The sequence below is a fragment of the Syngnathus floridae genome, chromosome 8 (genome assembly GCF_059516105.1).
Source record: "Syngnathus floridae isolate MCC-2025c chromosome 8, RoL_Sflo_1.0, whole genome shotgun sequence".
NCBI classification, from domain to species: domain Eukaryota; kingdom Metazoa; phylum Chordata; class Actinopteri; order Syngnathiformes; family Syngnathidae; genus Syngnathus; species Syngnathus floridae.
In genome coordinates this window covers 4,551,241-4,566,388 of record NC_142420.1, presented here as the reverse complement: position 1 = coordinate 4,566,388, position 15,148 = coordinate 4,551,241, and the positions used below count along the sequence as shown (strand labels likewise).

The 15,148-nt window shown below is 41.4% G+C and overlaps 1 protein-coding gene across 2 annotated transcripts; it reads right to left on the bottom strand.

Annotated features, from left to right (window-relative positions):
• Window position 1: 1 nt before the first annotated feature.
• ppp2r3b (protein phosphatase 2, regulatory subunit B'', beta) lies at window positions 2-14,835 on the bottom strand. 2 transcript variants are annotated; one of them, XM_088383015.1, is made up of 14 exons: window positions 14,628-14,835; window positions 13,581-13,975; window positions 6,141-6,326; window positions 5,813-5,916; window positions 4,844-4,946; window positions 3,653-3,727; window positions 3,498-3,584; window positions 3,275-3,431; window positions 3,161-3,209; window positions 2,372-2,461; window positions 2,120-2,295; window positions 1,870-1,988; window positions 1,701-1,807; window positions 2-522 (listed from the first exon to the last, which is right to left on the bottom strand). In XM_088383015.1, exons 2-14 carry the CDS (start codon window positions 13,938-13,940, stop codon window positions 384-386), a joined length of 1,752 nt encoding a protein of 583 aa, XP_088239141.1. In that variant the 5' UTR covers window positions 13,941-13,975; window positions 14,628-14,835; the 3' UTR covers window positions 2-383. The 2 variants fall into 2 exon arrangements, with proteins under 2 accessions (XP_088239141.1, XP_088239140.1); XM_088383014.1 differs by lacking the exons at window positions 13,581-13,975; window positions 14,628-14,835 and adding an exon at window positions 8,637-9,054.
• Window positions 14,836-15,148: the final 313 nt, after the last annotated feature.

The window sequence follows — 15,148 nt, the reverse complement described above, 5'->3', positions numbered from 1 at the left end:
CTGAGGCTTTATTAACTTTATTACATAGAAAACAGTGTCTTTCAACTTGCCCAAATCATTTACATCACAGCAAACAATATTTACACCTGAATATATTTATAAATTCATCTAATAAATTACAAGGCCCATCTCACACACACTTTAATACACACGTGTCCAATATGATGACTCGACATTTTGTTGTACAGAAGCTTCCGGCATGATCACTGGAATGTATAGTGAACCAATGGACGGGACAGAAGTGGAGTTTGTGATGACATTGCAACTTGTTCCTTGAGTCTAAAGTGTAAAAATTCAAATGTGCCAAGAAGAAGCTGCAGTTGGCTGTCAGTATTTTGCTTGTGTGAACATAAAGACTCGGGTATTGGGGGTACGGCACTCGCTCATTCAAAGTCATCCTCATACTCGTAGTCATCCAGGTCCAGGTTGCAGTGCGGTGAAGGTATCTGGAAGAAGTGTCTTTTCGTCAGACCCAGGTCGGCCGAGATGTGCGCTTCCACGGGACTCAGCGGGGTTTCGTACCTGAACACATCATGACCACAAATGTCCGAAGGGAAACATTTCATGCTTCTGCTGCCACAGGAGTCAACTCTTTGTCCACAGAGATTTTTGTAAATAAAGCTGTCTTAACAGGCTGTCACATGCACGTCAAAGCAACAGGTGGTGCTATTTCACCCAAGTACCACCAGTAGATGTTTCCATAACGTTTTACGTGACAGTATAGCCATGATATATATATATATATATATATATATATATATATATATATTTTACCATTAAAAGATATATAAAATTAATCAGATTTATTTTACTCTAATATCCCTCCCCAAAAAAAGTCCTTAGTTATTTTAGTTTTTGGGTGGTAAATGATGTTATTCTATTATGAATTTAATCTTGTAAAATTACATATTACTTTTTACATTATTCATAAATGTCAACATTACTGTCATGACTTTTTAACTATACCATTTCAAAACATTTTTCTAAAATTACAACCACCCTCAACAAAATTGTTGACTGTTCCCGTCAAGATATGAAGTAGAAATTGGCATCATCCTTTCAGGAAGCACACTTGTGCCATGCAGAATGTTGACTATTTTTTTAAAAAGAAGACGAGTGTGTGACTGGAGAAGACAAAAGGAGAAGAACACAGAGGTGTGGATGTGCAGGAGAATATTCAAAATAAAATCCAGGTCAAGGTCAGGGTAATTTTTGGACCAGACTGGTCCAGCAAGAGAAGGAAGGAGAAGAACATTTGTTTTTTTCTGGTACCGTGGTGGTCTTACCTGTCTGGAGGTGGTCCACCTTCAGAGGTTAGTGGTGGTCCTAAAGTTCCACACAACAAACTTATCAACTATTAGCTGACTCAGAGTGTGACGAGGCTCCGTTTAATAAACTGAAGACTACTCCAATGTTTTGAGTTTATGATAAATATGTATATGATCAAATGCAAGAACTGCATCAAAAATTTTCTATAGTGTATATTATACCATTTTTACAGTGCTGTGAAATACGATGACTGAAAAAAAAAAAAAAGTTAAACCATTTTTTTTTTTCAATTTTGCAACAATTTAGTGGTAATAATAAGGTGACTTTTATTCTATTCTATTTCAATCATGTGTAACTTATTTTTGATCCAGCTTGTGTGTTTGTGCAAGTGTGCCAAATGTTGTGACCTGCGAGCATAAACGTAATCTTACACGTCGTCGCAGTTATTCCCGGCAGCCTCTTCAGCCACCAGAATGTCGTACTCCTCGGCGGCGTATCGCTCCCAGTCGGAGACTTCCTGTCCCTCTGGCTCCACTTCCTGTCAGACACGGCGAGTTAACAAAACTCGGGAGTGGCGTGACGAGCGTGCTGCATACTCACCCTGATGACGGAGAAGGGGTCCCGCTGCTCGTGGTCCAGGTACTTCTCAATGTTGAAGAAAGTGTCAAAGAAGATGTGTGACATCTTGCACCTCTTCAGGTCCCTCAGCGTTATCTTGCCTGCAGTCATCATCCACATCAGCGTAAAATTCAGAGGGCAACAGGGTTCAAATAAACTCAATTCAAAACATGCAGCTGTGGACCACTTATCAGTCAAGCCTGGTGAAAATGTGGAGTAAGGGATGACTGACCTTCGAGGCGAGGCTTGACAAGGTCGAGCATCTGGCAGAGGCAGTCCTCAAAGGGCAGCGGTTCGATGGCCATGCTCTCCAGCTTCTGACACTGCTCCTCGTAGAAGTACTCCATCTCATGCATGCTCAGCACACCGTCACCATCCAGGTCCATGCAACGGAACCAGTACTCTATACTGGGAGCGAGCACATGCGGGTAAGGCAGTCACGCCTGTTTGGAAGACCAACAAAGGATGTGTGGGACGCGCATACCTGGTGTCCGTCTTCTTGTCCTCTTCGGAGATGAGGAACCACACGAAGTCCGCGTAACTCAAGCGGCCTTCCTTGAAGACACGCCGGTCCCTCAAAACCAAAAGAGCAAGAGAACTCAAGTAAAAAAAAAAATTATTTTCTTATAAAAACCATATTCTTGCAAGAAATAGTCTGACTCTTATAGATAAAGGTAATCTAAAAACAAAACGCAGTAACTGTTGGGGAAAAAAAGTCTACTGCAAAAATAAAGGCCTTAAACTACATGAATGAGAATAAAATCCTTATTTTGTCATTTTGCAAGAATATAGAGGTAATAATACAATATATCCTTTTCGTGGTAATATGACAACAAAGTCATAATATTCATCAATTAAATATAAATAGGGTTACTGTTTCACAAAACTACAATAAAAAGTATGAATAAAGATAAAGGCAATATAAATATTTTCATGAGGAAAAAAATCAAGATAATAATAAAGGAAAATGATAATAAAAGGAAAATGTAGTCATTTGACATGAATGAACTTGTCATAATTCTGAAAACAAAATGCTATTGGGGTCTTCTCATTTCATATTTAGGCAGGACTTGTTGAGTTGCAATATTACAAGGGGGAAAATGTCATTTGACAAAAACTTCAGGATTTCTTTGTAAGCAAAAGAATGCCTACTTTTATGAGAATAAAGTACAAACATTACAAGAATAACATGGCATTATTGTTACACCAAAAAAAAACAAAATAATTGTCTAAAGGACAAAAATGAAATCCATGTGTATTTTTCTTTCCTTACCTTGTGACTGTTCCTGAGAATATCCTCTCAATCATCTTTTGGGAGATGGCTGGGGGGAAAAAACAATTAGCAGGTGTCAGTCCTGCTACTCCATCTTGTATGCGGCATCATTACCTTGGTCGTTGTGCTGCGCTAGGTCCTTGGGGTCAATGTACAAGTCGTGGTCAGTGTCCAGCTCCCAGAACTTGCAGTAGATGACGTAGAAGTGCTCGTAGGAGAAGAACTCAGTAAGCTGGTTCACGTCTTCTTCTTGCTCCAGCAACGCCACGTTCTGTCAAGAAAAAAAAATGGAATTAGTCTTTAATCGGCGCATTTGTACAGCCTCATGTTGACCTACCTGAAGGAAGTTACTTTTCCGGAGTTCATGGCGTGTTATTTTTCCATTCCATGAGCGGTTGACAGTGTAAAATATCCTTTGGATCACCTGCAAGCATGGAAACGCTCAACTATGACATGAAGGCAACGTGCAAGTCATATTTATCGGCACCGCACCGTGGTGATGTATCGGGAGTGAAAGTCCGCTGCCTCCTTCAGGAAAGCCAGGCCCGCGTGAGAGTTCACCACATCCTGAAAAACGACAAATCGGCTCACTTTGGACTTTTCAGGAAAGTTAGGTAGTCGCTTAATGAAAGTCTGAAATTTTTTTTTAATATTATATTATTCGGCCTAAATATGACAAAAGTTGTAATACTCCAAAAAATAATAATTTCCATCATTTATATCTGAACCAAAAACCTTTTCATTTTTTTCATTATCATTAAAGTTCAGTATGTTTCTTTGCCATGCACATTACATTAGATGTTTTTTACTTATTATGTTATGCTTGTACGCTTTCATGCGAAAGTAGTGATGTCCTGAGCCTGTACCTCTCAGAAAATTTTAATTCAATTTATTTATTTTAACTGTAGTGAACCTTGTAATTGGACAGTGGTGACAAGGAAAAGGAAAAATGCAGGTACTCCTTCTTCCACATACTACCACTAAGTGCTGCTTTCTTTTATACATCATAAGCATTTTTTTTCAATACCCTCACTCCCATGTGTTGACATAAATGTTCGAGCTGCGCAGGAATTAAAAGGCCTTATTTCTCTGCCTCTTTGACTCCCACTGTGAGAAATTAAATCATAGCGAAACACATAAATCACAAACTGGGGGAAACAGGCAGGGACAGTCGCATCTACTCCGCTGCAATCGCCCTCTCATTCATCACAACAGTCAAAAGGCATTCCCGCCTCGTGCAAGCACACAAATTAAAGCGAGCGGGCCACTGGAATCAATCGCAAGTGTGAAGACCGCCTCCACACACACCCAGATGGAATATTCTTCAAAAATAGGGGCCTCCACATTTTGCGAAAAATAAATAAGTACATAAAAATAGCCAATGAAAATTAGACACTCCTTACAATTTGAATTATATATACATATACACAGATAAAGATAAATCAAGCTTCGATTTTGATGCAAGGACCACCTATACTCTGTGTACCATTAATTATTTACTTGTGTAGATAATTGTAGTTCTGTTTTCACTTCTGGTTTAAGAAAGATCACTGACACTGTCAATCAAAATGTAAGACCGTGCAGGTGTTCCTAAAGAAGTGGCCGGCGAGTGCATATGAATTAGTCCAACAGGAGCGACAAGGCGAGCCAAAGTGGTGAGCGTGCGTGCGGCCTTGCCAGTACCTGCAGAAAGGGAATAAAGTCGTCTTGTTCCAGGTAATTGCAGCCAGGCTTGGCCAGGAGGTGCACAAATTTGGCGGCCTCATCGTGACAGGTCTGCAGCGTTCTACACGGTTGGGGGGGGTTGAGAAAGAGAGAACAGATGGTGGTGAGGTTACTCCCACTTTTTGCTTCTTTTGTTGTGTCCTATTATGAAAGGATAACAGCACTAATACATTCTGAAATTAGGATTCTGGATGGCTTCTGGGTAATTATTACTGTTAAGAGCGGTGGTAGTTTGTGTGTGTGTGTGTGGGGGGGCATCTGTTGTGGCCTTTCATCTAAGAACAGCTTGATTATGAGCTTAAGTCAAAGGTCGGCCTGTCCAGCTTTCCAAATTCTTAACACAAGGGTATGCTCAGAGTGTACAAATGTCTTATATGACCTTTGCTGTTTTATTGTTTACATCAAATGCGTATTGCATATTTATATTTTATACATGGATGCACTGGTAAGGATGTGGATAAAGGGTACGATTAATCGACAACTAATCGATGATGATTTCTGAAAATTTCATAAATGTAAAATTGTCCAATTGCTCAGAATTTCAGCTTGTCAACAGTTATTCTCCATGAAAGCGGACTGATTATCTTTGGATTGAATGAACAATAACAAACATGTGATTATGTTGTAGCTTTAACCAACAGTTCAGCAATTCCAGGGTGTTTTGTGCTGTGAGTCATTCTAAATATAGAGCCGTTGCAGAATTGCAAAAAAACAACAACCTAATGGTGCCGGAGAACTGTGCATACATACATTCGTAAAAGTCTTGTTTTTCTTGTCCTGTTTTTGTTCACAGTGCAAATGTTTGTAAGGCCGCTGCCACCCACCGTTTGTGTTTACCGATGCCAAGGAAATAACAGTTCAAACAGACGGCGTTGTACGCGCGCGTGGCCCAGCTGAAATCATCAACAAAAGAGGTCATTGTCTTACTTGCGCCACATGGCCACAAACTTGTGCACGGACACGAAGCCCGTCCTGTCGCCCCCGGCCGCGCAGAACAATGGGACCTTCCAGTAGAGGGGACACTCGCAGGCCTGAGCAAAATATTGACGATTGTTATGATTGAGGAGCAATTACATAATTAAACTGCAGCATAAAGGTGCTGGTGAAAAGCAGAGTTGCATTATTTGATCATTTCCCAGAGGAAACACTTTGGTTGCCCTCAAACCACAGGGAGGATGGGCTCGTATTTTTGGTGCGAAAAGAGCAAACATGTAAATCATTTGACTGGGTGGCACGCTGCAAATCATTTTCTTACCTTGGCAACCTGCCCCATGTCCTCAATGGTAGCTCTTTCATTGGGGAATTGGCAGAACGTCGCCTCAATTTTGGAAATGAGGCTGTCGATGTTAACGTTGGCTTGGGGCCGACCTTGCGGGAAGTAAAACTTTGGAATGCTTTCGCTCAGGGCACGGCTGACGGGCTCCTCTGTCCTCACCTGCGCCTGATGCAAAAAAATAAATACAAATAAAATAACACACAAGAACTGTTAACCACCTGATGCTATCTATCACATGGTCTTAAGATCCCTCTTAATGCTTATTGTAACCAAGAAAAGCTACTATTACATTATCAAATCATTAAAAGCAACATTCTTTAGCGTACCCCGGTGTGTTGATTTACTGCAGAACGTACAGTGTACTTCAGTAGACACTTAAAAAAAAGAAAAAGTATTTCATGAATAATATTGCATGAATAATATTAATAAAATTAAACCGCGCCTTGAACATCAGCATGTCTTATTTGCTGTGAAGATGGCGTTGTTTGGTATTAGTCATAAATGACCACCTGTTATTTTTATTCTGGGAAAATGTGGGGGAAAAAAAAGAAGTCTATTTGGTCTGGAGTGTTTATTAAAGTGGACGGGGCATTTGGCAATTAATCGAAGCACTAGGTAGGCCACTATTTGAGGAAATGCGGTGCCATTCTGCGTGATGGACTGAAAGATTGAAAAACATTCAAAGAAGAACATCTGCTGATTTGGCTCGATGACTCTGCAATAACTTTCATCCGCTCACACTTAATGTTCTCTATTTAGAGATAATAAACAGCCAACTGGTTCTCTGTTTTGATGTCTCTATGTCTCCACATTAGTCAATCGGCCCGACTTGGAAACTAACATCATCTGTGGGACTGAAATAATGTTTCATATCATGTACCATCTCAGGTTTAATCATTTAAATAAGATAACCTCCTTCAGTATAATGTAGTGGAGCTCGACACAATTGTGAAGCTACAGCCACAATAAGTCACAGTTGAAATGGAACGGGCACATTTTTTGTACAGTTATGGAAATAAACACATGGATGAGTTATGTTGATACGTCGAAAGGCCTATTTATACTCGTACGGGCGACAACTGCCGCGTCGCATCACGTGACCGACGCATTGGGACGCGCAGCATCTCTGGGACCGGTCTGCAACACACGTCAGAAATTATTACTGTGCGTAGAAGCCCCGCATAGCATCTCTCGTGATTGGTCTGTTTAGTTACATGAGTACAATTTTCCCTCTGCTCCGTTCCATAAGGCCTCCTGAATCGGAATTTTTGTAACCACAGAGGACAGTATTCACACCGACGCCGGATTGTTCCTTTTAACCAAATAATTAAGTAGCTTTAACCAACCATTAAATTCAACACCATAGTTATAGTGTTCAAAACGCGGTTAACTTTAATCTACTGTTGACTCGGCATTGAAATTAATCTTAGGGCCTCATCGAATTTTTTTCAAGGTGGCACCAGTAGATAACGCTCCCTCATTAGTTTCCCTTTAGGAAATAAAAACTTCAATCTAATATGTAGTTTTGCTGAAGTGATAATAAACGCTAACGTTTATTAAACAACTTCAACATAACAAAAATTACTTTGTTACAATATGACGACAAACCATGACTATAGTACTCTCATGTAACACCTAACAACGAGGTCTAAACTCCAAAAACTACTGATGGACACTGTAGATGATAAATGCGCCTGATCCTCTGCAACGTGCGGCGCTTCACCGTACGCCGGTGTCTGCCATGGCTATAAAAGGACATTCAAACTTCTTCTGCTGCCACCCTGCGATACACTTGGACCCCCCCCCCCCCCCTCCATGCAAACCACTAGCTGAGTGCCTGAAGCTCGACTCGCTAAGCCTCATGACATTTTACACATTCCTACTGATGTGGCCTGAAGCAAGGGCAGAGGAGCGGGGCCACACGCGGCACACTGCGCAAGAAAACGAACACGCGAGTTGATGTGGCGTACATCGGATCTCCTACATCGGAACACCTGTGGCATCGGCTAACAATGAATAGCAAGATGTTTGGAACTGAAGGAACTTCAATTTTCTGGGTATCCAGGAACCACTGGGACTTGCTGGAAATCAGGACTACTTTAGTACCCACACGACTAAATGTGGCACACACTTCTTCTTACAGGGTTTGCCACTGGCTAAAAAAGACTGATAGTGGTGACGGGAATTGGCTCTGGATGGTGGCGCAGGTAAGTTGTGGTACACTGAGTAAGCTGATGTGGCCATCAGGCGATGTAACAGGGCCAAAGCCAACACCTGTGGCATTGCCTAACACGTATCGACATGGTGACAAACGAATGCCACACACTTGATGTCACTGAACCAAAAGGAACACTTTTCCCATGGGTTAACAAAGAACGGCATGGTTATAGGAACTTTAATTTGTCAGTGGATGACTGGTTGGAGTAGCATAACAAGATAGAATTCAAGTCCTGAGTCCAGCACACCCATACGAACCTCGGCCTGTCCTTGCTGGAAGGCTTTAAGCCTCTTCTTGAAGCGAGAGGGCAAGACAAAGTCACAGCCTCGCGCCAACAGGGCTAGTTCCTTCCTCAGGTCAGGGTCCTGACGCAGAGACAGCTCCTTCATCCTCATCCTCGCGACGCACACCGCGGGGAACACATAAACAAATCCAGCGGGGCTCCGGACAAGTCTATCTACAAGTTGTGCGTATCCCTGCGTTTGTCCTCTGTCAGAGTGAGAGCAGCTTAATGCAAGGCAGCAGCTGCAACTGCGACTCCCTCTCCCATTCCAGATCGGGTCGCACAATCTCAACTCTGCCTGCCGCGACGCAACACACACACACGTACAGTGCACGGGGGGCAAAGGGAGCGCTCTCCTCAATACTGCCGGGAAGATAAGGAGTGACAGGACGTCTGTGTGTGGGACTCGCTCTCTTTGCGGATGGGGATGGGAGGGGTGTTGCGCATTGGATCTGCCCTTTCCAGTTTGCATTCCTGTGCGCTCGTGATAGGTTACGCAAAGAGATGAAGACCTGTTGTTGCGGCTCGGCCACTACGGGAAATCGGGGGACACACCTGAGCGGCATGGTGACACAGGACAAGGGTTCACGAGTTGACCTATCCAGCAACAACAATCATAGAAATAGCCAGTGGACATCACATCTCTCCAATGACGAGCTTGTCCAGCAAAAGTAAATTAAGTAGTTCCACAAATGCATCCACAGTTAAGATCCGCTCAGGCAACCTAATCGCATTAATCTGTTTTCTACTTTGTGAAGCTGCATTTAAGTTTTAGAGTGATTAAATGCATTTAAAAAGTTACAATGTCAAGCAATGTCAAGAAAAATTTAAATCCATTTCAAGTTTTATCAGCACTCCAGCTGCATCTTAATATGTATATGCATATTGTACTGAAAAACCAAAAATGAATGATGATTTTTGTTTTTAATTTAATAGGACTTTATTCCGTGACATCATTACCATGTTTTGAAGGACTGTGAGTTTTTAGAACGTTTTTACTATTCATTTTCATATGAGACTACAACTTTTAAAAAATGGTCAACTTCTGTTTCTTGAGACTAAAATATCCTAATTATTTGACTTGTAAAAATATGTTGCCTTTTAATGAATTCCAAGTATCCTTAACACCAAATCTCTTCATATATCTTCTGTGACTAGGAAAAAAAAATCCTTTCAGTGACTGAATTTTATGGAGGATTATTATTCTAACCAGCTTTGTGTAAGTACAATAAATGGCACGAACGACAGAATATGGACTCGGTATGACAGCGAAGGTATCAAAACTTAGTTTCCTAAGAGAATGGTCCAAATTAGCGTGTGACACATTTCCTCGACGCACATCAGGCATACATCTAACTACTCTGCCTTCTCCTGTATATTATGCTGCTCTTTGTTTTGCCTTCCCTCAGCGAGCTCGGGCTGCCAGCCATTCCACATCTTATTATAGTTGATGGGCGACGGTGGGGGAAAGAGGGGGATAGCGGAGGGACGGGACACGTCAAATTCAAAGAATGATGTCCGAAGTAGTCTGTGCCTATTAAAAGCACCGGGCGAACACAGTTTGCGACGGCGCTGCGGTCCACTTCAGCCCGCTAATGTCCCAAAAGTGACAGCAATTACATCAATTCCTCACAAAGTTGCTGATCTAACGGTGTCGCCTTCCACACGTCCCCCAAAAAGCCTGTTTGATTTCTACACACAGCCACGTAAACAAACCAATATTTGTTAACGTTACGTTATGAACTCGCCTGCACCCGCACGCATTATTTTTAGATGACAGGATGACAAAGACTAAAGTTTTTCCACTGTTTTCCCCCCACGCAGGACACTGCACAAGCTTGATAAGCTGTTTGTATGATAGCTTTTTCCACTCGTAGGCGCCTTGTTATTATTTCTTCTTTTAATGCTAATCAATTCAAGCCATACGTTGGAAACAAAACAACCAGAAGATCACATGGAACTGTCATCTCGCATGTGGTTTGGCTCGGTCTGCTTGGAAGCAATATAAACACTACATACTTGATCATGTACACATCCACAGTACGTAAAATGAACTCCAATGGAAGCGGGGATCAGTTAAGCATTATAGAACTCTTAAATGTTGATTTGTCCATATTGAAAATATTTTTTACATAGGAAGCAATGGAAATTAAAAATCAAATTCAATATCTATACTAGTTCAAAGCTGTTTATAAGTTTCAAAGGGAATTGAAACTCCACTTGACTGTATTTTGCATGAAGGTCCTTTGCCACAATCATCTGGATTTAAAAGAAAAAAAATTAAAAACAATAAAAATAAATCTACTGCCTGATTTAGTACTTTGATGATAGCTTAAATGTATCCAGAAAACCAAACATAATGATAACTGTGATTCAAATCATGACATTTTAGGACCACTTTTTTTTTTTTAAACAAAAAGCTTCCAAAGTGTGCTACTTCAGAGTTTCCATGGTACACATATTGAGGTCAACCACAGTTAGAGTTGCTCATTTCAGCAGTTTAGTGAACGACAGTAGAACAGTAAAACACATGGGTAGTGGCTTGCTACTGTGTCCACTGGAGTGTTATGCGTATACTCCAAAGAATTGTTGTGACACACGAGTCAAGCTGACCGTTACCGCGCAGCTAAATGCAGTTTGAACAGAAACCCGATTTCAGTCATGCTCTGCACATTGCATAACAGTGTATGAAAGCCAGAAAGTCTGGAATTAGAGGTTACGAAAGGTTCGATGCAAGCAGGTTTTCCTTATACATGCAAGACAAAACTTGCAGGCACCATTACCAAAGGAGGCTGAAGAATCTGTCAATACAAGTATACACAGCGGAGGGGCTCAGACATGTGAGTGGGCCGAAATGAGGTGGAACACACGGTCAGAATGAGGCTTTCAGGGAAGGCCAACAGCGAGAAAATGATGTGAGCTGTCAGCTGCCTTGGATAGGTGTTCCTACGGCAACTGTCACGTCAGCTGCGCTCAGTGGCACAAACAATACACAGCGTAGTTACGCCGCACTTTAATCCTTAGAGACAACAGCTACGGAAACTTTTCATTGTCAAGATTGCAATGACTGGATGGTGAAACATCCAAAGTCAAAAATAATGTTTTCAATGACACTGGCAGTAAACTTTCCACACAAGAGTCATGCCAAATTGGCCGGATATGCATGCTAATGTTTCATTTGCTCTAATTGTTCTATCATTCCTTCCAAGAACAACTTGGACACCTTAAAGTCATCTTCCAAGCGAAGCTCGTATTTCTTACATCTACATCATGTAAATACCAACCTCCATTAACTTACAAGCCACTTTAAATAAAGACACTTGCGGGGCACAGATTAGCGACCCCCCCGCTTAAAATAGCTGCGATATAACTGAGCCGGCCAGGCACATTTTGAAGAAATAAGCTGCGATTGAAGAAGACATGAGCGAAGACCTTTACAATGTGACCAAAATGTCAATAAAACTTTGGCAACGAGAACCTGATCTAGTGCCACGCCTTTGCCCAGCAGGGGAATTCTAGGTATTCAATGGTGACATGGGACTCCACGCGGTGTCCAGTGTCAAAGTCACACCAGCTGTTGCGGGCTGCATCACAGGGGCATAAATCAAATTTTTTCCACTAATCTGCCCAAGAATGCATCAGTGCGTAGGAATCCATTTTGTTGTCTTAAAATAGAAGCCCTCGGCCCCCCATAACCACACAGCTCCTTTAATATTGAGTGACACATGGCCGCCACATGAAATGCCCCATTACATACTGTCCAACTGTTGCTTTAGATCGTATTCATAAAATTCCAAAGGCAACTGGGAGAGCTAAGATGTTTCCCATAGGGAAAAAACAAACAAACGTTCTAGCGCCTTCATGAATCCTTCAACTGCACACAACATTTTAACAACAAAATGAGTTAAAAATAAGTTTACATATAGGTATAAAAAGAAGTCAACCAGAAACAGGAGCACATGTTTTTTGCTTTAGTGTTGCAACATCAAGATTTAAAAGAGCCATATTGTTGCAGCAAATAGATTCCCAACACGTCTAGTATGTAAAGCATTTATGCACAACAGCAACTAATAGAGCATGGACACTAGTTATGTCGGTAATATGATCATTAATGTGGAAAAACATGTTCTCAGGTGTTGTGCGTGCCAACAACATGCAGAAGGTGAAGCCTGGAGGAGCGAGAGCACCCCCCAGCCCTTCTCCAGCTGTCTTCCTCCTTCACTGTCACTGCACCATATGCACAGTATGCAACACTAGCCAGCACTTGGACATAGTTGCACCTCATCTTGTTAGTACAGCAAACATTTCAAGGCCAAACAAACTTTGACAGAAGACAAACAGAAATTGTTGCATGCCTCCAGAAAGTAAACTTGAACCAGGAAAAAGAGAACAATTCAACACGCCAAGTCAGTATCACTGCCACTATCATACACAGTAAGCCATGGGCGAGGCTGGAACGTTTGGAAAGCATCCGCATAATTATGACTATGGGGAGGCTGGTCTAGGACATACTAGCGTGGACGGACAGACCCATTCGGACGCTACTCAGCCTCCTCTTGTGGCCACACTGCCAAGATCACAGACGAAAAATGAGCCTCTTATTTACACAAGCTCTTTGAACACTACTCGTCAAATCTAGCTTTTTCTGTGTTGCTTTGAGAAACCACATATGGACATAGCTTTACTATTCACAAACAAATCTGGACATAGCATTACTTTCACAAACACTCGCTTGGTATAAAGTACATTATGCTAATGTTAGCGTACCTGCTTATTTGCACTTGAGGTGATCCATCGTTTTTACTTCCAGGTTAACTTGCTAGCTGACATTAGACTTAATTGTCTAGGCTGAGGGTCGGTGTGCCATCCAATTTGTCTAATTTAAATATACGTGTTTACACTGTATTCGATTACTAACCTTTTTGGAGCTGACGGACCTCCTTAAGATCCTGCCGTGTGGTCCCGTCACTCTGGTGCTGGAGCTGCATCCTGAGGGTAGGGGAGAGGCACAAGGTGGACTCAAGGACAGGTTGAAAGTTAAAGTGGCTGGTTTCTTCTCTGTCAAGTTCTTTTCGAATGACACATTGTTGTTTTGCTTAAAGGTCAGAGTGCACTTCTCCTTGATGCCCATATTGTTTAAATCAGCGTGATGCCCGCTTTTCATGAGGTCAAGGTAGTTCTTGAGCATCGCCTGGGTCTTGGGCTCGCTCAACCAAGTGAGGAAGAGCTCATCCACCTTCATCTTGAGGACTGGCTGAAGAATCTGACTGGATGGCATTTTGAAGGAAGTCCAAGATTCCGCAGGTCTAATACCTGCATAGAAATAATAACAATATTCATTGTGGTTAGCGCTATTACGCTGTAAAACCGGACTGCATTCTACTACATCATATCCTGACTGCTTATTAAGTTATTATCAAATTAAATTATTAATTGTAGTGGTTACACACGACAAACATTACCACGACAGTGTAGCGTAGTTCTACAGCGCATGTGGACCATTTGTTGGCGAGCAGTCGACCTTGTTTTCTAATGTTACACAAATACACAAACATTATTGAATTTTAGCACGTCGATGCTTTGAGCCCTCAGGCTCGCACACCACAAATATTACCCATTTTAAACACCGCAATGGGAAATAACGCAAACTATCTGCACACCGATGATAATGCATGAAGACGTTAATAAAAGAATAGATCGGATTAGCGGAGTTATTTTTTTTTTATATTCGTTTATTTGACAGGGACAGTGTACATCAATGAACATTTCTGTAGATGCACCAGAATTAGCCAAAAGGGTATTTTTCATCTGTAGTCCCTGGACGGCTCTGGTAAATGTCAAAACAATAAAATGCAGTACAATATGCAAGAACAATAACACATAAAAGACAAGGAACTAAAGAGTTTAAAATTCAGTCTGAGTTAGCATTACGGCTAGCTCTAGCAAGCTAAGAAAAAAGACCAACCTTGTATTTGAAGTAAGTAAAGTCCCAGTACGGTGGCACCACCACGTTACCTTATTCCCTTCATTTGGAAATGTTGCTGAGCGTTTATTAAATTTTAAAAGGGAACATAGACTTGCAACCGGCGTTAATTTCCTCCTACAAGCACACTGCATGACACTCGGCTCCAACTTTTTCAAAATCGCGTTCCCCTGGTAACCACGCGATATTATCGCGAGATCTGGTCTGATGCCTTCAATGTCTAAAGGGGAGTTCGTCTACACAAGTAGAAACCCTCAAATAAAATGGCTCTTAATTCTGTTAATTCTTAATTTTTCTTTGCATCCTGTCACTTCTGCATTTATATACCTTCATGCAATATGAAATAAATAAACTAATAAAATAAAAAATAGTGATGGACGATTGTATTCCTACAGATTTTTCAATTATTTTAAAAGTTCAATAATTTATTAGTTTCCAATTTATGCCTGAAAAGGAGAGGGAATAAAAAAAATCCATGTATTTTGTCATTCATATAAACACAA